General features: G+C 34.8%; 1 protein-coding gene across 4 annotated transcripts in view; it reads right to left on the bottom strand.

The window, feature by feature from the left end:
- Tbc1d15 (TBC1 domain family member 15) overlaps positions 1–21,897 on the bottom strand; it is a 64,858-nt gene that overhangs the window by 28,043 nt on the left and 14,918 nt on the right. For all 4 annotated transcript variants that reach the window (XM_004845029.4, XM_087192434.1, XM_087192435.1 and 1 more), the window contains 4 exons: positions 14,967–15,065; positions 14,491–14,565; positions 11,304–11,442; positions 6,675–6,885 (listed from right to left, as the gene is read on the bottom strand). In XM_004845029.4, the coding sequence (XP_004845086.2) occupies positions 6,675–6,885; positions 11,304–11,442; positions 14,491–14,565; positions 14,967–15,065 (524 nt within the window). The remainder of the gene's footprint in view (positions 1–6,674; positions 6,886–11,303; positions 11,443–14,490; positions 14,566–14,966; positions 15,066–21,897) is intronic.

Genomic DNA, 21,897 nt, shown 5'->3' with positions numbered 1-21,897 from the left:
ATTTATAGAAAAAATAAATAAATAAATAGAATTTGTAGAAAATACTAGCATAGCCCATCCATTACTACCTGCATAATTATTAATACACAGTTACTTTTCCTAACAACAATCTTATTTCAGTTCCAGAAGTGTTCCATTAGCATATGAGCAAGTATTTAATAAGTAACTATTTTAAATGAGCCTCAAAACAAGAAACATTAACAAATACTCAGTTAAATTTTATATGTTAAAAACAAATGTGTATTTTTATTCTAGTTAAAGCCAAGATGTTTAAATTATAATGAACCCAAATTCTTCCTTATAATTTTAATAGAATAGTCTTATAACTGCCTCTATTATATAAAAACTTAAAGCCAAACAACTTTAGGATGCATCAATTATAAGTATAGTATAAGAAAATATGTCTTCTTTTGAAATAGTTCCCAACTTCATTCTACAGCTTGGTAGTACTGCAATACAAAATGTTTAAAATACAAAATATAATAGTTATTTGGTAAAGATCATTAATCATGCTAACTGTAACTGGAAATACATACAAACATTTAACATTATTTTGTACAGTTTTTAGTTTTCTTGCTTATTAAAGCTCTAGAAACAAGTCTCACTTCTTAGTAACTACAGAATAAATAACATGCTTTCCAGACATCTAATTTCAAATAATCAAATTATCCAGTCTTTTCGAAGAAAGTTTTATGACTCAGTAAGCCAGCTGTAATAAATCTACAACTTTTCTGTTTTAAAGTAAAAATTAAATGTGCTATTTTGCTTCTTACACACCTCTAGTTTATTATGTTTGAGATAAGATCTTTAATAACAGTTATCTCTTCTCAATTCTAACGTAACAGGATGCAACAGTAATGCTAGAGAGGATATGAAATCCAAAACAGAATCTTATTCTTACAGTCAGAAACAACACTGGATCTACAAAGACAATACCAGCTAATAAGCCCCTTGGCTTTTTAGAAGAAGCTGAAGTTGAGTCATTTGACATAGGAAAAAAATCACTTTTCAAAGCATTCAGTTTTCACTAAACACACTTTTCTAAACATTTCTAAGGTGGTAACTGAGGATACACACTGTCTCACAAGGCATTTTTTTTTTTAATGATAGGTCAATGCAGCATCTGGAAGCAAAAGTAGTTCCTAAAAGAACCAATTTGTTTCCCAGCAGAGCACTACGCTGTTGCAGTTATTTTATTTCTAACAATAAATTACACTGAATTATTTCTTAAAAATCAAAAGATGATCATCATTGTCAAAATACTGCCTGTAACCATGGTTCCATAACAAAGAGTATAACCACAAACAAACATAAAAGCTTCTTAAAAGTAAATATTTTATTTTTTATGCCTAATATTCTGTGATGGCCATTGGGAGAACCTCTAGGAGGAAGAGAAATATGTTGAAATTTAAGATTTGATTGTCCTGAAGGAAATCAACAACATGTTAAAAAGTAGATTAGTCAAAGGACAAATAGTATAGTGCTAGACACGTGCACTTCAAGAGGAGGAATGGAATTCCAGAATATTATTACAATGTTTTTAAATGCCAAATTATGACTCGACTTAATCTACAAATACTTATTCTAAGAATCTCTCCACACCAACATTCTTTAAGACTTTCAGTTCCCTGCATCAGTAAGATAATACTAGCTCCAGTAATTCTATTACAGTCTACTGAAAACTTTTAAGAAAACATGGTCTAATATCATAATGATACAAGCATATCTCCAGGAAATTCTGAAGCGCTTCCTAAGCTCTGTAGTGAGCCTCTACCTAAGACCTCAGAATAAACTCCAGAAACAAAGTAAACAATGTTTGTGCTGAGTTGAAGCAGTAACTTTATATTGCTAATGAGAATGACCTATATGTAAGTCTAAAGAAACAGATAAATAGCATTGCAAAGGATATCAATCAAGGTGAATAAAAAAAGATATAGAAGGGCCAAGGATTTAGCTCAGTGGCGCATGCCTGCCTGGCAAGTGCAAGGTCCTAAGTTCCATCCCCGGTACCGAAACAAAAAAAGATACAGAATGTTCACAATAACAAAATGTTATATGTAGAATCTAATCTGTATGCCTATGATGATAAAATCAACTTGGCTTTTTTAGGACATTTTACTGCTTACATAATTTTGTATTACTGAAAAATCGCCCAGTATACAAAACAATGTAATGGAGTCAACAAGCCTCATTCATAGTCCTAACAACCAATCTGGTGAAAGGCAGAAAAAATGTATTTGTAACTCATTCTTTTACCTATGGGAACATCATGTTTTAAATGATAAATCAAAGAGCATTTAACATACATTCAATGAGTATGATACATTGTTTCCTAGGATAAGAAAACCATTTGAGAAATAGTAAGCCTAAAGAAACTATGCTATTTTGCTCTGCCTAATCAAGTTAGAGACTGAAAAACAAACTATGCAGTTGTCCTAACCTCTGCTTGGTCCTTGGGTCTTGTTAAGACTGCCCAATCCTAAATCACTGGCATTCTCTGCTCATCCGTATGGCAAGACCCCTAGTTCCTGTAACAAGATGGCCTGCTCTGTACAAAAGACACATTACTCATTAGGGGATACATTCAGAAGATAACAGCCAAAGGTGCAAGTCACATTCAGTGACTCAATATTTTTTAGAAAAACTTGATTTCTAGTCTAACGTTCTTGGTTATTAACTCAGATAAAAAGACAGGAAAGGTGATACATGGCACTCTAATGGACTGAAACCAAGGTTTTTCTTGTCTACGCTTCTTTGCTCTCTACAATGACCTTTGGCCACAGAAATATGATTCTGAAAACATTATTTTGCTTCAGATAATTACTTCAGGACAAGAAATGAGACACACACCCCCATGCTGACACCTAGTAGAATAAAAATGTGAGGATAATATTTGGAAGCTTCTATTTCTTTGAACTTTAACTTAAATATCTGGGAATTCCTTTTACTTGGATTATAACTAGAAAGAACAAGGAACTTTAAATTTCTTAAGAATTTGACTGAGAGATGGTTGATACAAACATGGGGCTTTTTTGTGCCCTAGTGACTTTGTAGAATCTTTATTCTACCACTTTGGCTCATTATATAATCTCTGGTTATATAAGGCATCATATAACAGGCATAATTTCTGACAGGAAATGAAACAGGACACACTTGTTTTCCAGGGGCACATGTTTTCAACACAGAGTATAGAGGGCAGCCTTACAGATAAAATATCTGATGAACTGTCTTACACATTTCAGACCATTCAAGGGCAAAAAGGAAACTGCCCTCTAGGAGAATATACAAAGGAGAAATGGCTGACATTAAGGGAGAAATTTTGAAATAATCACTTCAGACAAGTATCTCCTTTCTCAGGAACAACATCCTGATGACCATAAACTTAATGATTAAGTTCAGTAAGATCAAACTGTAGGAAGGTTATTCTCATCGCCTAGTTTTTCTCTTTGGCCACATCATTAAAAGTTGCAATTAATCCCTTAGGCTCACATCTCATCCCACTTTATCTTCCCCCTTGGTTGATTTCACTCCTAGTTTCGATTACTATCACACAAAAAAGCTTACATATTAGGCTCTTACTGCACCATATGTCTTATTCAGAGCACTTATTAAGAGCAGAAAATTTTAATTGTTTAATTGATATTTGTCTCTTCCACAACACTTCAAAGTCCATGAAGTCAGGGACCGTATCTTTTTTGATTCTGCTGTATTTCTAGTATGTAGTACTGATATATCTAAAACAGAGTAGGTACTTAAAAAAATTTTAATGAAAAAAAATGTAAGGAATTTCATGGATTCATTTTTCCAAGCAGAAATAAGCACTTTTAGAGGAACTCTCTTTCCTGGGGACCTATGTACTGAGACTAGGAGAGACTTAGGTACATGCCTGCTATAACTTTTTGAACTCTTTCTCTTACGCTTTTTGGTGTTCTCATTCACATGGCAAGTGATCTTTCCTCATTAGGGATGCCTATGATTGTCCAGAAATGGCAATAACTGAGTTCCAAACTTCTTTGGGGTGAATTATGAAGCCACATGCTTATGTCTCACTAATAACGGTACTTTTTAAAATATATATTTTATTTGTAGTTTTACTTTTTCATATACACACACACACATATGGGGGGGGGGTGGTACTGGGGATTGAACTTGGGACCTTGAGCTTGTGAGGCAGGCGGCAGAACCACTGAGCTAAATCCCTGGCCGAATAACAGTATTTTTTATCACTATCTCTGCCTCTTTTGCTTCTTTTATCTCATTTATTTACAAATTCAGAAAAAGGAACTAGGTTTCACTAAATACCCTCATTAAAATGCTATTAAAACACATTCAAGATATATATATTTCTACAACTGCCTAAGTGGTTGTCAACACTATCTTTAAAACCATATAAGGGAAAATTCTATCTCCTGAGTTTATACCTGTCTCCTGATCTAATTTCTCTTTGAAGTTACACAAACTTACCATTTATTTTTTACCTTTCAAAGTTACTATTATCAAATTGATTACCACACTATTTTTTCAACATTTCTGTGCATGTATTATGTACTAGGCACTATGCCTAGAAACTAAGGAAAAAACGAAAACAAGAGGCAATCCTTGTCCTCATGAAGCTTACATTCTACAGCAGAACACAACATAGACAAAATTACTCTATGCTCTTAAATGCAATGAAAAAATAAAAAAGGAAATGAGATAGAGAGAGGGAATGGAGGTAGGAATCAGATTAGATTGGAAAGGGGGTATCCGGGAAAGCCCCTCTGAAGAAATATGAAACTCAGACCTCAGAGATCAGAAAAAGAAATGAATATTCCAGGCAGAAGAAAGAACTTAAAGAGTTTAGGGATTTTTTGAATTGAAAGAAAACAAACACAGAGAAGAGAATGTCATGAGATGAAGATTAAGATATAAACAGAGCTAAGATAGGGCAGACCCACACTGATCACATTAAGAAGTTTGGAACTTACTGATTGGTTGGATTTCATTTAATGTTGCACTTAGATTCTTCAAGTTAAACTTCCACATCCTTCAAATATTTTTCCTAAGACCACTTTGATCCCTCTCCTTATGCTGGTTATCTCTTCAGTACAGGCCAATTAGTCTGGCAAACTTACAATGCAGTGCCTACTTCTCCAAAGCATGATCTTACCAGTAAAGAATAGAAAGAAACTACTGCACTTCCCTCATTCTAGATATTATGTTTTAATCAAATCAAATGAGCTTTTTCACAAGTTATGTCACAACACAAATGAATACTGAGCTTACTATGTTGCTAAAACCCCAAAGTCAATGCTTGCTATTCAACAGCCATAACCTTCTGTTCCAATCAGGCCACTACCTCTCCTGAATCTGTTTAATCTTCTCAGTGGTAGCCTACTCACAGCTTCTCTCTTCATAATCCAAAACCCACCCACCACTAAGCAGGCCTGACTTCCTTATATGTACTGATACAGAAAGAGCATGCCTACTGTAAACCAGAAGTGATCAACATAATAGGGGAGAACCTCATGCCAGAAAATACATGGTCAAAATCTTTCAACTTGAGTTACTTCTAGCCTTAAATAATTTAAGTTTAGCCAAGGTACATTAAACTCTAGTATAAAGGGAAGATCCCCTGCAGTTCTCCCAAGTCAAAAACCTCAACTTCTCCATTTCACTTTCACATATCCAATCACAAAATCTAACCCTAAATATTTCTCCAATACCTCTATCTTGCTTGTCACTCTCCTAGTTTCAGGCCACCATAATTTCATCTGGATGACTTGAATAACTGCAACTTGCAAGATCCTTTATGCTCTGATCTTTACTAAGCTCTATGACATCATCTTTGGTACTCTTCCTTTCCACGTTTCGCAGACTTATAATAATGAACTACTTTGTTCTGTAACTGCTTTGTATTCATACTCTTTCCTCTTCTAAATCATCCCTCCCGCTAAACATCTCTTTCCACTTCTTCCATTTTAGTTCTTGAGTGCTAGTTGCCGTTTACTTGTCAGCATCTTTCACGAGACCATAACATCTCAGAGATCCAGGAAGATGCTTGTTTTATTCATTAATGCCTATCACCCAACTAGCAGAGTCCTTGGGAAGTAATAAATATTTCCAAAATATCTGTTGATACTGAAAGCAAAAAAGAGTGTATATATGGATATGTACGAGTAAGTTAATAATGAGACAAAATTTTTGGAAAGTGAGAAGGCCCTGGTACAGTGCTTCCCTGACATATATGAGGACCTGAGTTTAAAACTCAGTACTGCAAATATTAAAAAGAAGGCTGTCTTCAAACCTACAAATAATTTGATAAAGGACACAGGCTTGCTTGACTTAAAAAGTTCCAACATTACAAATAAAACTATACTTAACATAAGGTAAATTAGTAAACATATAATTCATCAACTACTAACACATAATCTATCATTCATTTAAACAAATGTATAAAAATATTAGGCCAGTCTTTTTTTTAAAACACTAAGATAATAAAGTCTCAGATTCAAATTACTACAATAGTAACATTTCACTCAATAACTGACCCAAAGAAGTCAATATTCCAGAAAAAGTAAAACTGCTGATAACCTCTAATAGGTCAATGATACTCAATGACAAATAAACATAATTTGCCTTGGGATTAATACAGCAATCCAGTTTCAGTAAGTAGAAAATAATTTGATACTTACTCACACAATACCACATATTTTTCAAGAGAGTCAATCAGTAGTTTGCTATCTCCTTGATGAAAGTGCAGAGCAGGGAGAACGACGTCATCCTTTAGACAGAATACCAAATACGACCAGCCCATACCCTCTTTGTTTTGCTTGATTGATTTCAGGTCTGTCAAACTGAACAGGAATGACCATTTGCTTTTCCCATTTCTATGACTTGGAGCATCTTAAAAACAAGAAAGTGGGGCAAAATATTTTTGTTCACCTTTTTAAAAGGTACTGACAGTGCTCATCATGACTGCCTAACAAATTTGTTGACCCCAGGGAATCACTATAGTACTCATACTAGCATGGTTTTCACCTGTATTAGAAACAGCAACATAACATTTTCCTAAAAAGAATAATTTTTAAAATAATTAACCTGCCACATACAAATTCAAAAAATGCTATCCCTCTGCAAAATATAAGCTCTATCCAAAAAACACTACAGCTTTTTGGAAGCAGGCTGGCTGGATTCAAACTGCAACATTACCAGCTTACTAAATGAATGATCTGGAACAAATAATTGAATCTCTTTGAGCCTCTTTTTCTTTTGTAAATGGTGATAATTTTTCTTACCTCCCAATATTATTCTAAGAATTAAGAGGTAATATTTGTCAGCTAACTGGCACAGGCTAAGTATACAACAAATATTTAATAAATATTAATCTTTCCCACTCTCTCCAAATAAGAATAGCATAAATCTCTTGGGAAAGCCATTTTTCTTTTTATAAAATATTTCTTCACTTCCTTCATAATTATTTTTAGGAAACTGCAATGATAACGAATGTAAGCACACTGATTAAAAATAAATTAACACTGGAGTAACTATAGATAGGCTTTTTTTTTTTTTTGGTACTAGGGACTGAACTCAGGACCTTGCACTTGTGAGGCAGGCGGCAGGCGGCGGTACCACTGAGCTAAATCCCTGGCCCAGATAGGCATTTTGAAGGACAAAAAAATAACAGTGGGGAACTGAAGATGAAAAGATGTGAAAGCCTCAAAAAGAATGAGTTACACTCAATCATACCGCCACACTAACTTTCACGGCAAACTACAGTTACATAAAATTCAGCATTTTTTGAGTTTGTGGTTACTTTTATAGAAGGTAAAATCCCAGGTTGATGAACATCATCCCAATTGTTAACAAGCAACTTAATGATTATTTAAATAAAAATATATACAATGGAAAAAAATCTTCTCATAATTAACTTCTAAAATGCCACTTTAACAATTTAACTAGATATAGATGTTATGTCCCTGAAATTTTAAAAATCATTTTCTATTATTTCACAAGAAGTGTCATATCTTGTTATTCAAGGTCTTTATGAATTCTGTCCCACATTTTCAGTTCCACAAAGAAATTCCAGAGGAAACAGCTTTTACAAGACTTGATCCACCGATGTTAACTTGTATATATGTATCATCTTCCTACATAATCAGGAATATAATAGTTCCATATCCCCAACACGATTTCCTAAAATGACAGAGAAATCTATAATTTACAGAACTCTCTATCTGCAATGAATACAGGAACCATCACTATTTTAGGGACACTTTAACAAGTATCATTTGAAAGATGTCCAGAAAGGTTAAAGTAATTTACCTACATATGCTGACTTGTCTAACTTCCACACTAGTTTGAATGGTATACTCATATCTAAAGCTGAAACTAAAATAAGTGCCATGTGCCCACTTGATTACATAATGTTTCACTGGTAGACCACCTAAGACCACTGAAATGTGATATACAAGTATAAACATTTCTAGTATACCAGACTATACCTGAATCATTTAACTGTGAATGTACCTGAACTATCTAGAAAGGATACATACTAGTAGCTTATGTACAGAAACTAAAAAGAGCATAAGAGAACCAAATATAGACTTTTAAAAAATTCTTCCACTGTATCAAGACTAATCTAAATTAATGCAAGAAAGTCACATGGAAATTTTTAAATAGCATGTGCAGCTAGGAGTTATCAGAAACTTGTGCATTTTCAAGAGTAAATACATACATTTTCCCTTACACAGTATACAAGAAAGACAATGATTCACACATTTGCTCACTTAAAGGTCTGAAAGATAAAAGAAATATTACAATTCAATTCTGCAAGTCCCTCCTCTATAATACAAGCTTCGCAAGAACAAGAATTTTATCTTGCTCATAAGTATATCTCCAGTGCTTGAAGAGTGGCTAACAGCAGGTACTCTTATAATCTAGTACCAAGAAGTCAACAGGAAAGTAATCTACAGGTTAGTCTGCTACCAAGGAGACTAGAAAAAGAAACACAAAGGAAAACCACAAAAGCCAAGAGTTAACTCAAAACTTCCTTCTTTCTCCTTAAAGGAAAGTATTAGTTCAAATAAACTTACAGTGCAACTAAACCCATGTAAAAATTACTTACAACACACTGATGTGCGAAAACTGCACAGCAGAACTAACAACTCAGTAAGTCTCCATATGTCTTGAATAGAATCAATATTAAGGACATGACATTTAATTTGGACACTTTGGAATACAATGCAGTCTACTGTTCTGAGAAAAAATATTTTCAAAATATTTAATCTGGTATATGAAAACAAAGGATTTAGCAATATAAACTTAAGAAATATAAAGTTATACATTCTTAAGAGATAGAAAGTTGAGTAAGTCTTCAATAGTCAATATTCTTAAAGGTTTATCCCAAATTTCCTTCGTGCCTCAGGAAAGGAAAAAGGATGAAGTAAAAAATCTGAGGGCTAAAAATGTAAGAAAAATAATAAAAGATTTTCTCAAAAAAAAACTTTTATAAGAATTGAATTTCTTTCTTTTTTTTTTTTTTGTTACCAGGGATTGAACTTGGGACTTGCAAGGCAGGCCACGGAACCACTGAGCTAAATCCCTAGCTCAAGAATTGAATTTCTTACAAAGTATTTCCTTTGACTCTTAAAACTACAGCATAAAGTCTGTTCACTTCATAAGTCAGCTTGTGGCAAAGTCATATATGCAGTACTTACAATTGGTTTTGTTTTTTTTTTGTTTTTTTTTGTTTTGGTACCAGGAATCGAACTCAAGTCCTTGCACTTGCGCAGCAGGCAGCAAAACCACTGAGCTAAACTGGCCCATACAATTGGTTTTGATAAACTACATAGCTACACAAGTTCTCATCTCTCACCACATATTAAAATCACCTGAATACCTTCTTGAAAATGCAGATGCCTAGGATCCATCCCTATATCTTATTTTTGTGTTTTGTCTTGCTCTTTTAAAACTTCAATGTGCAGGCAAGGCACATTAAATCACAAATCTTCACCGGGGATTTAGCTCAATGGTTCCGGCGCCTGCCTTGCAAGCGCAAGGTCCCGAGTTCGATCCCCGGTACCAAAAAAACACTTCTAAATCACAAATCTTAAAGTGATCTTTATTGCCAGATCATGATTCTCTCATCCATGTAATGCTTCATTCTTTTAAGAAACTCTGAACTCACTTCTTCTGCTCATTCTTATTCTCTTTAATTTTCAAAAATTTAATAATGTTAATCATCAACACAAAAAAACTTCACATAAACCAATCCTGACAATCTAGTGTACAGAAGTAAAAATATCAACTCACATCCCACATATAATAAAATCTGGTGGGTTATTATTTCCAGAACATTCCCTTTTAGTGCCCAAATGCCTTCCCACCTCAAAAAAACAAAAAAACATTCACAAACAAGCTGACTGTTATCAAAAGCTTATGAAATACTCTTTATTTCTTAATTCCCAGTGTTTCCTACACATGATGAAGTGTAAAGCATAACTACTGTATATACTTTCTCCTGTAAGTTTTGGTTGGCTTTTGAACAAATAAACATGGATAATTTCCAAATTCTGGCCAAACTTAAGAAAGAAACTATCCTACTATAAAATACAAAGCAATCAATAAAAATTTAAAAACTTCACATTTCAACTCTTTACAAGTATTCAATATGTATATTTTTTAAAAAGATCACTAACAGGCTGGCCATATTACAGATAGGCTAGCTAGGTCATATTTGGTATAGTACACATATCCCTCTGGTATATATGAACATTTCCTTTACATGAATTAGTATATACTGTATAATGTCCAGCTGTTAGCTTGACTTTCTTTTGTTAACTACATGCAAGATAAACACCACATAGCAAATATAGAATAAATATGGATAGAAAGGGGAACAATAACTGACACTATACAAAAGGGAGACTGGAGGAGCTGTGAAGATTCTAGTAAACACTGAAATTAGAATGGTATCATTTAATAGTATACTCCATCTCCCTCTGGTGCTTTTCAATGAAATAACATGATTTTAAAAATTCTACTAGATAAATAAAAATGTGGATGAAAGGTAATTTTTAAGTGTTCCTATTTTTTGTCATTAGTAATAACAAAATAGAACAAATGTTAATTCCTTTTTTGAAATCACAGCCAACAAATCAACAAAAAGATGAAAACAATATAACTAGACTATGAGTTATACATACTAACATAACAAATCATCGCTCTTCTGACTGAGAACCATTAAAGAATTTTCTTTACACGTGTATTAGTATATTATATTGCAATAAATCAGTTTAAGTTTCAAAAGATTTAATTCATACCTCCATTGGTAAGTGATTTCTTTTTAAAAGAGACTGCATTAACCATATCCCACTCAGCTTCATAACTGTTCAAATGTTCCACACCTCGATGAGCTCTTTCTCTTGGAGCCTGGGTCCATTCTACGACCGAACTGGAGTCCTAAAATAATTATAACATAAAAGTATGTAAAGTCTGAAACTAAAATTTAATTCCAATCCATAACATCTCAGCTTTTACTAAGTAAGCTCTGTAAGTTGGTGCAGACAACTGAACCCTATTGCTTCGCCTTTTTTTCCATGTTCACCTTTATCGAGAAAGTACAAAATGCTCGGTCAGACTTATTTGCAGTTAGGTTTGCCAATGAAACATATGCAGTTGTCAACTCGGGACTTGTGGAAATGTTTTGGATTTCATAATAAAAGCTCTATCCCTTTTCTCCTTTTCCTACTTTGAATGCAGTCAGGTTGTATAAAAATATCAGCCATCTTATGAGAAAGTAAGAGAAGCACTGCAAGAAGTGCCCAGCTTCCAGACTTTGAGTTACTGGAGAAAACTTAATTTACTTAAGCGATCATTGGCTACATATTTTCTTACTGGTAATCAAACTTTACTAAAAGTAACATATCTACAAGAACAGTTCTAGAAAACTTTCAATTTTAAAGGGGAATAAAATCAAAATTCTAAAATGCAATATAAATATTCTAACTAAATAAAAACCTTAACTTTTAGGGCCAGGGATATAGCTCAGTGGCCACCACACCTGCCTGGCAAGTGCAAGGTCCTGAGTTTGACCCCTGGTACCAAAAAAAAGAAAGAAAATTAATATCTATACAACAAAAGACTATATGAAGTTAAAGATAAGACTAGGAAAAATTATTTCTAAAATATACGATAGACAAAAAAAACTCCACCAAATTACGAAACAACTCTTAGCTAGGTGTGCTAGTGCACAGCTATAATTCTAGCACTCAGAGGCTAAGGCAGGAGGATCAGATCACTGTGAATTCAAGGCCACCTGGGCTACATAGAGAGTTCCAGGCCAGGCTGAACTACATAGCAAGTCCCTGTCTCAAAAACAAAAACAAAACAAATAAAACAAAAAAAAACCCCACAACTACCAACTTACTAAGAAACAGACACAAATATAAAAACGGTAAAAAAAAGCAAATGGTATGAATAGGCAAGTCAAAAACATAAAGTGACAAACACATAGACAGGTGTCCATTTTCAGTACAATAGAGAAAAGCAAATTAAAGTAAGATTTCTATTTTTTTTTTTTGCTCTATTCAATTGAAAAAAAAAAAAGTACCAAGATAGCAGTGGTGGCACACACCTCTAGTCCCAGCTACTTGGGAGGCTAAGGTAGGCACATCACCTGAACCCATGAGTTGGAGACCAGCATAGGCAACACAATGAGACCTCATGAAGGGAGGAAAGAAGGGAGAGAAGAAAGGAGGTGAGGAGGAATATGAAACACAGTGAGAGAAAACAGACTACTATCTTACACTCTTGACAACAATATTCCGTACTAACTCCAGAAGAGCAATTTAGCCCAATTCATTACAATTCAAAATGTTTTCATCATTTATCCTAAAGAAATACACAAAGAGGATATATAAGAATTTTCTGTGCAGCATTGTTTGTAATAGTGAAAAGCTGAAAAAACTTATAACCACCAATGAAGACTAAGGCATAGCCAATTAAATACTAGGCAGTAGTTTAAAAATGGTATGTTAAAATTTACAGTCATGCATACCATATTTCAGTCAATGACACACCATACCTGTAACAGTGCTCCCATGAACAACTTTTTTATTCAGGAAGTACCAGAGCTGCACCAAAACATAGGAATGAACCAAAATAGACGTAGACATGATATAGAGGAAACAGGGAGATAAAGATATGAGAAAGAAGTTTAAAAAATCTCCAGGATAACTGTTGCAACTAGTTGCAAGAGAGCAAATAGTTCAGAATGAGCTTGTGAGAAGGCTCAGAAAGAAATGGCTCTAAGAAAATGAAATCAGAAGACTATCCTATGTGATTAAATACTCTGAAAAGAAACATGACAACTGAGCAAATTTCTAGTTGATTTAAATGAAAGACATAACAAATCCCTAGAGTGTGGAGTGACAGAAGTCAATACATTATATGTAAGCAGGGGAATATCCAACTGTGTAGGAAATAGTACCAAGAATCAACAAACAGGATCATATCAAATTCAAGTTTCTGTGTAGCAGAAGAAATACATGAAAGTCTATAGAATGGAAAAAAATTCTTGCCAGCTACTCCTCAGAGGACTAATATCTACAATATATAAAGAACTCAAAAAAATTACACTCCCCCCAAATAAAAGACCCAATCAAAAATGGGGACGTGACATGAACAAACTTCACAGAAGTACAGATGGCCAATAAATACATGAAGAAAGGCTCAACATCCCTGGCCATTAGGGAAATGCAAATTAAAACAACACGTAACCTGGAAAGAATGGTCATCATCAAGAAATCAAATAATAACAAATGATGGAGAGGCTGCAGTGGAAAAGGAATCCTTTTACATTGTTGGTGGGAATGCTAAAACTAGCACAAACACTACGGAAATCAATGTGGGGATTCCTCAAAAAACTAAAACTAGAAATTCCATTTGACCTAGCTATTCCTCTTCTAGGTATCTTCCCAAAAGAGCTAAAGATACCATATTCCAGTGATACATGCACACCCATGTTTATAGCACAATTCATAATAGCTAAATCTTGGAAGCAGCCTTTACATGCATCAACAGATTAATGGATAAAGAAAATGTGGTATTTACACACAATGGAATACTACTCTGTCTTTTAATGAAAAATTTGAGTCATTTGTCAGAAAATGGAGGCACCTTGAGACCATAATGTTCAATGAAATTAATCAGATACACAAGCTTAAATATTGCATGGTTTCTCTTATATGAGAAACCCAAATTACATTCACTCCAAGGATAAACCTTAAAAACATTATCTAAAGAGAAAGAAGCCTATCACAAAAGATTACATGTCCTAAGAGTCCATTCAGGCTGGCCTTGAACTCACTATGCAGCCCAGGCTGGTCTCAAACTTGCAGCAATACTCCTGCCTCAGCCTCTAGAGTGCTGGGATTACAGCCATGTGCCACCATGTGTGTGCTGTTTTTAAAAGTTCATTTCCTTAGTCATACTTTTTCTCTTCAGTACCTTTCCAGGATAGCGGATACTAGAAGAATCCAATGCATCATCCAATGGTCTCCAGTCCACTATTACTTCAGCATCCTAAAAGAATTATGAATATTTAGTAATTGGTAATAAGGTACATTTAATCCACTTTTTTTTTACTCCCTGAGCCCAAAATTAAATTTTAGCCCTTAAATACCTGCATTTTAAATATGTTAACATCATATATTAACCACTGTTTGACAACAAATGCTCTACAGATTTAATTCTTTTTTCATTATGAAAAATTTCTATCACTGCAACCTCTACTGAGTAAAATTTTAAATATCCTTTATCATTTTACTAGCTTATTTCAAACATTATGTCCATGTTAAATTTACAATTACTATTCAAGTGTATATTTGTATCTTACAAATAAAATTCAAACTTTCTAATAATGGTTCAAAGATGAACCACTACCATCTACTATTATTAAATAAAATAATTTACTACAAACTCACCTTTTCTAAAACACGTAATATGCCTGAAATTAAACTGTCTTGGTCATTGGTCTTTGCACAAGATGAGTGAATATACACCCCCTCCTGTTCATATATGATCTGGAACAGCAAAGATAAGGTTAAACACACTATACTATTTCAATATTTGTTGAAAATATTTGTTATGAAGCCTACCAAATGTCTAGTTTGTGATACTTTGTTACCGCAGCCCTAGGAAGCAATACAACTTCACACCAACTAGGGATTGCTAAAATTAAAAAGACAAGAATAAGTGCTAATGAGGATGTAGAAAAACTGGAATCTCACATTTTTGGTGGAATTGTAAAGAATAAACTCTATAAAATCAAATGAAACACTTTACCTAACTGAAGCATATTAAGCAACTCTTTTTCCCATACATTTGTTGGTCAAGTGTTGTCTATTTTTTTCAGTTAAGAAAATTTTTTTCCTAAGTAATTTAGTTGGGAAAATACTTAAAATATATTAAAGTAGGGGCCACCGTTCCACCGCTCCCAGCCCAGAGGTAGGGGCTTGCGGGCCACCGTTCCACCACTTGCAGCCCAGAGGGAGGGGCTTCCAGGCTGCCATTCCACCACTCCCAGACCAGAGGAAGGGGCTTCCGGGCCAATGTTCTGCCATTCCACTGCTCCCAGCCCAGAGGAAGGGGCTTCCTGGCCGCTGTTCTGCCATTCCACTGCTCCCAGCCCAGAGGAAGTGAGGCTTGCGGGTGTGAACAGCACCCTCCACCCCATCAAAATGAGAAGACATGTAAACAAGTCTCAAAACCAAACTTCCGGATCACCTACAGCAACCCCAAAGGGAAATGACATGGAACACTCTGATACTCAACCACCTGGACTCCACATGGGTCATCCTCCAAAACAGACCACAATACTCATTCATAGAACATGTTTACATAAGTGCAAAGGAATTGAAGTTTTTCCCTGTATAATATCAGACCATAGTGCGATGAAAATGGAGATCCACAGCAAAAGAAACTGCAAAAATTTCATAAACACATGGAAGTTGAACAACACACTCCTGAATAACCAATGAGTCACAGAGGAAATTAAAGAAATCAGACAGTTCCTTCAATTAAATGACAATGACAATACAACATATCAGAATCTATGGGACACAATGAAAGCAGTTCTACGAGGGAAATTCATAGCAGTGAATACACATATTAGGAAACCAGGGTGAGCCCAATTAAACAACCTGATGCTGAACCTCAAGCTTCTAGAAAAAGAAGAGCAGGACAAACACAAAGCTCATACAAGGGAGGAAATTATAAAGATCAGGGCAGAAATCAATGCAATGGAGACTAAGAGAATAATACAAAAAATTAATGAAGCCAAGACTTGGTTCTTCAAAAGAATAAATAAAATTGACAAAACCTTAGCCAACCTTATGAGAAAAAGGAAAGAAAAGGCCCAAATCCATGCAATTAGGAATGAAAAGGGTGAAATTACAACAGACCCAACAGAAATCCAGAGGATCATCAGAACCTACACTCCAATAAGATGGGAAACACAGAAGAAATGGACAGATTCCTAGAGAAGTATGAATTACCAAAGTTGAACAAAGAAGACCTAAAAATTCTAAACAACCCAGTATCAACCAATAAAATTGAAAATGTAATTAAAAACCTACCAACTAAGAAAATCCCAGGTCCTGATGGCTTCACTGCTGAATTCTACAAGACATTTAAAGAGGAACTACTTACTGCCACTACTGTTTAAACTCTGGAATGAAATTGAAAGGGAAGCAATACTCCCAAATTCATTCCTGGAAGCAAGCATCACCTTGATCCCCTAAGCAGAGAAAGACCCAACTGAAAAAGAGAACTATAGGCCAGTCTCACTAATGAACATAGATGCAAAAATCCTTAATAAGATACTGGCAAATAGAATGCAAAAGATCATCAAGAAGATCATACACCGTGACCAAGTGGGATTCATCCCAGGGATGCAGGGATGGTTCAACATATGCAATCAATCAATGTAATACACTATATCAATAGAGCCTAGGACAAAAACCATATGTTTATCTCCATAGATGCAGAAAAAGCATTTGACAAAATCCAACATGCATTTATGATAAAAACCCTACAGAAACTTGGAATAGATGGTCTCTACCTCAATCTGATAAAAGCCATCTACGAAAAACCAAAAGCCAGTATCATACTAAATGGTCAAAAACTGAAATCCTTCACACTCAAATCAGGAACAAGACAAGGACGTCCACTATCACCACTCCTGTTCAATATAGTTTGGGAAACATTAGCCATGGCAATTAGACAAGAGAAAGAAATAAAAGGAATAAAGATAGGAAATGAAGAAGTCAAATTGTCATTATTTGCAGATAACATGATATTCTATATAGAAGACTCTAAGATAGCCAACAAAAGTCTTCTAGACTTAATAACCAAATTCAGTAGAGTAGCTGGATACAAGGTCAACACACAAAAATCAATAGCTTTCCTCTACACGAACAACAGACTCACTGAGGCAGAAATAGGGCAAATAATTCCTTTCACAGTAGCATCCAAAAAACTGAAATACCTAGGAATCAACCTAACAAATCAAAGAACTCTTCTCAGAAGATTACAGCATTCTGAAAAGAGAGACTGAAGATGATATCAGAAAATGGGAAGACATCCCCTCCTCCTGGGTAGGAAGGGTCAACATAGTGAAAATGGGCATACTTCCAAAACTGCTATACAGATTCAATGCAATCCCAATTGAAATCCAAACAACACACTATACGGACCTTGAGAAAACAATCCAAAAATTCATTTGGAACAAGAAGAGATGCAGAATAGCAAAAGCAATTCTAGGTAACAGAGACATGGCAGGGGATATTACGACCCCCAACTTGAAACTATACTACAAATCTACTGTGATAAAAACAGCATGGTACTGGCAAAGAAAAAGGCCAGTGGAACAGATTGGAAGATGCCAAAACAACTCCAGACACACTCAGCCATCTCATCTTTGATAAAGGACCCAAACACCCTCACTGGAGGAAAGATAGCCTCTTTAATAAATGGTGCTGGAAAAATTGGGTTTCAACTTGCCAAAGATTAAAACTAGACCTATACCTCCCACCACGCACTAAACTAAAATCAAAATGGATTAAAGATCTAAATATTAAAATAGAAATGCTAAAACAGTTGGAACAGAGGTTAGGTAGAATTCTTGAAGACATCGGTGTAGGAAAAGATTTTATGAATGAAACCTCAGTTGCCCGTGAACTAGCACAAACTTTCAACAAGTGAGATCTCTTCTTATTAAACAGCTTCCGCACAACAAGAGAAACCACCAATAGTGTGAAGAGACAACCCACAATGTGGGAAAAAACCTGGTGTTCCTCAGACAAAGGCCTACTATCTCAAATCTATAAAGAATTTAAAAAGATCAGACCTCCCAATTTAAAGACCCAATCCAAAAATGGGCATCTGAAATGAACAGACATTTCTCAGACAAAGAAGTAGAAATAGCAAAGAAACATATGAAAAAATGTTCAACAAACAAAGCTGAGATTCCACCTCACTCCAGAAAGAATGGCTACTATCATGAAATCAACCAATAACAAATGCTGGTGGGGCTGTGGGGAAAGAGGAACCCTCCTCCACTCCTGGTGGGAGTGTAGACTGGTGCAACCACCATGGAAATCAGTATGGAGTTACCTCAAAGAACTAAGACTGGAAGTCCCATTTAACCCAGCTATTCCCCTGCTGGGTATCTTCCCCCCCAAATTAAAAGAATCATACCACAGTGATATATGTGCACCCATGTTCATAGCAGCACAGTTTGTAATAGCTAAAATTTGGAAGCAGCCCAAATGCCCATCAACTGGAGACTGGATAAAGAAAATGTGGTTTTTTAATAAAATGGAGTACTACTCAGCCATAAAGAATGAGAAATTAGAGACATTTATAGCTAAATGGATGCACATTGAGGCTATACTCTTAAGTGAAATAAATAGGAAACACATGTATAAATACCAAATAGTTTCTCTAGTGTGAGAAACTGAAAGTGTAAATAAGGACTAAAAGGTATAATAAATAATGTGAAATAGGAAGAAAAGGGGCAAAGGGGAAGGGGAAGTAGGAGGGGTAGAGCAAAGGAAAGAAGGGAATGGAATTAATATGAGAAAATGGAAAAATGGAAACAAAGTCTTTATAAATAGGGAGGGATGGAGGGGTTAAAGGGAGGGCAAGGGAAGGGGGAAAAATAAGAACCAAGAGAGATTATGTAAAGGTGCAAATTTCGAATGATGAATGTCATTTTATTGTTTACCTAAAATGTACCAATGATTAGAATAAATAATCAATAATGCAAAATAGGAAGAAAAGGTCCAAAGGGGTAGGGAAAGTGGAAGGGGTAGGGGAAAGTAAAGGGAAAGTAAAAGTTACGAGAAATGGAAAAAATGGAATCAAAGTCTTTGTAAATAGGGAAGGGTGGAGAGGGTGAAGGGAGGGCAGGGAATGGGGAAAAAATAAGAACCAAGATACATCTTGTAAAGGTACAAGTTCCCAGTGAGAAATATAAATGTACTGTATACCTAAAATGTACCAATAAAAGAATTTAAGGAAAAAAAATGTATTAAAGTAGCAGGCACCTTACAAAAGGTCAAAGCTGTACTCATCCTGTTTCCTGTGTTCCTTAACTCCTCAGCGCTCTGAGAGATAAATAACATGTCCAAAAATTCACCAACTCCAAACAAGATTAACACTTGTCTTTAGAAGCAGTTCTGTTTGGCTTTCTAATTTCAAGGGTTTCATGTTAACATATACCAATTAGTAATTCTGTCAGAAATGGCAAATAGGGTGAAGTTAATAAATTTATTAACTTGTATCAACTTCTAAAAGTTATAAAGCGTTAAAACAGTGAGTCTTTGTTATCTATGGATTTCACATCCTCCAGTTCAAACCACAGAGCAAAAAACAATCAGAAAAAGAATATATATTAAACATACACACCTTTTTCTTGTCATTCCCTAAGCAATACAGTATAGCTGCTATTTACAGAGCACTTACACTGTATAAGGTAATAAAGGTAATCCAGGGACGATTAAAGGAATACAAGAGGATGTGTATAGGTTATATGCAAATACTACATCACACTTTATAAGGGACTTGAGTATCTTCAGAATTTGCTATCTGCACAGTGTCCTGGAGCCAATTCCTCTTGGACACTGATTGGCAATGGTATTTTATAAGATTTACCACAGAAAAAAATATTCGTTGCATCAATACATAATCTATTTCAAATATAAAATAACAATAGTAAGAGTTTTAACTAAGTAATACTCTATTTTCAAAGTATTCTGATCTGAAATCCTCACATAACACCCTGTTATGTCAATCATAACAGATCACACTATCTCCAACAACACTTTACAGAATAAACTGAGGCAAGATCTGTTAAATGATTTTACTCAAGACCACATACTTATCAAAAAGAATGACTTTCAGATTTTCTGACACCCTTACCCATAAATTTCAACTGTTACTGTCTCAAGAAAGCACAGCACCGGCCAGAGATGTACCTCAGCAGCAGGAAGAGGAGGAAGAGGAAGAAGAAAGCATAGCAAAATTCCTATATGTGGCTTCCTTAGCAGGAAAAGAATTTCTGGATTGCTTAGAGAAAATGAGGGTGCTTCATGACTAAAAACCAATTGTTAAATGCCTTTAAATTTATAAATCAATGCAGGAGCTATTTAGCAATTTAGCCCTGATTACCCTATCTGAATTTCTAAACATTCCCCACAAGAAGCTTAATCCCATTTCCATCGTCTTGGTTTAAATCATTTACTTAAATATTACAGTCCTTAATAATCTTTTTTAAAGGACTGATTTTACTTATTTTATTTATAGCATGTGTCTCTTCACCCAACTTGTGAGTATATACAAAATACAAAAATCATCACTCTACAAGAATCAACTACTTAAAATAGCTCAAAATTCAAAAACAAAAGTTCAGTTAAAGTATGACATTAGGGGTGGAGATGTAGTTCTGTGTGCTTGCCTAGCATATGCAAAATCCTGGGTTCAATTCCCAGCACTGCAAAAGAAAAAAAACACTTTTGATGTGATACTACAGCATGAAGATGAAACTTCTTCATTAGACTCTAGAAAGACTTGATTCCTAAGAAGTACCATTTCTGTCACAGGCTCTTCTGCTCAGCATATGCAGACACAGATAAGAACAATTCTACTCTGCTATGTGGTATGTGTATTCCAATCTGAAGTATTCACCAATTACCTGTGCTATGAGTAGGTCCTCTGTACTATAAGAAGTAAAAAGAAGTGCATGAGCAATGCCTCCCTTTCTACTACAAATGTACAAGGCAAAAACACATCTGGAGTAAATCAATAGTGCAGATATAAATGATGTTATCATTTCATCTTCCAGTTCATTTGGTAAAGAAAATTGAGTATGAAAACTACACAACAGAATACACAGCTGTCAAAATCAGAATCCCAGGGCTGGGGATTTAGCTCAGTGGTTCCACTGCCTGCCTCGAAAGCACAAGGTCCCAAGTTCGATCCCCAGTACCAAAAAAATAAATAATCAATCCCTGGCCCAAAATCAGAATTTGAATGGTTTAGGGATATTTATTTGGATGATGATTCCCAATTGGTGCAATATTTCAAAATCATGAAATGCATCTAATTAATGTACTTGATAAGAGAAATCTAAATTGAAATTTGAAAAGAATGAAGTTATCCAAAGCAGAGCAGAATAGTATCTACCACAAAAGACAAAAGGGGGATTGGGGGCAGAGGGGTGGGATAAAATAAAATTTATATTAAAAAAAAGACAAGGTGTAAGTGATTTAAAAAATTGGAAAAAAATACCCAGTAATACTAAGTAGAAAACATGAATGGACTTAAAAATGGCACAATATTTGTATTTTAAAA

This window comes from Heterocephalus glaber, unplaced genomic scaffold, assembly GCF_053883595.1.
Source record: "Heterocephalus glaber isolate CG9 unplaced genomic scaffold, H.glaber_assembly_v1.0 deba00001571, whole genome shotgun sequence".
Taxonomy (NCBI): Eukaryota; Metazoa; Chordata; class Mammalia; order Rodentia; family Bathyergidae; genus Heterocephalus; species Heterocephalus glaber.
This window is presented reverse-complemented; position numbering and strand designations above follow the sequence as displayed.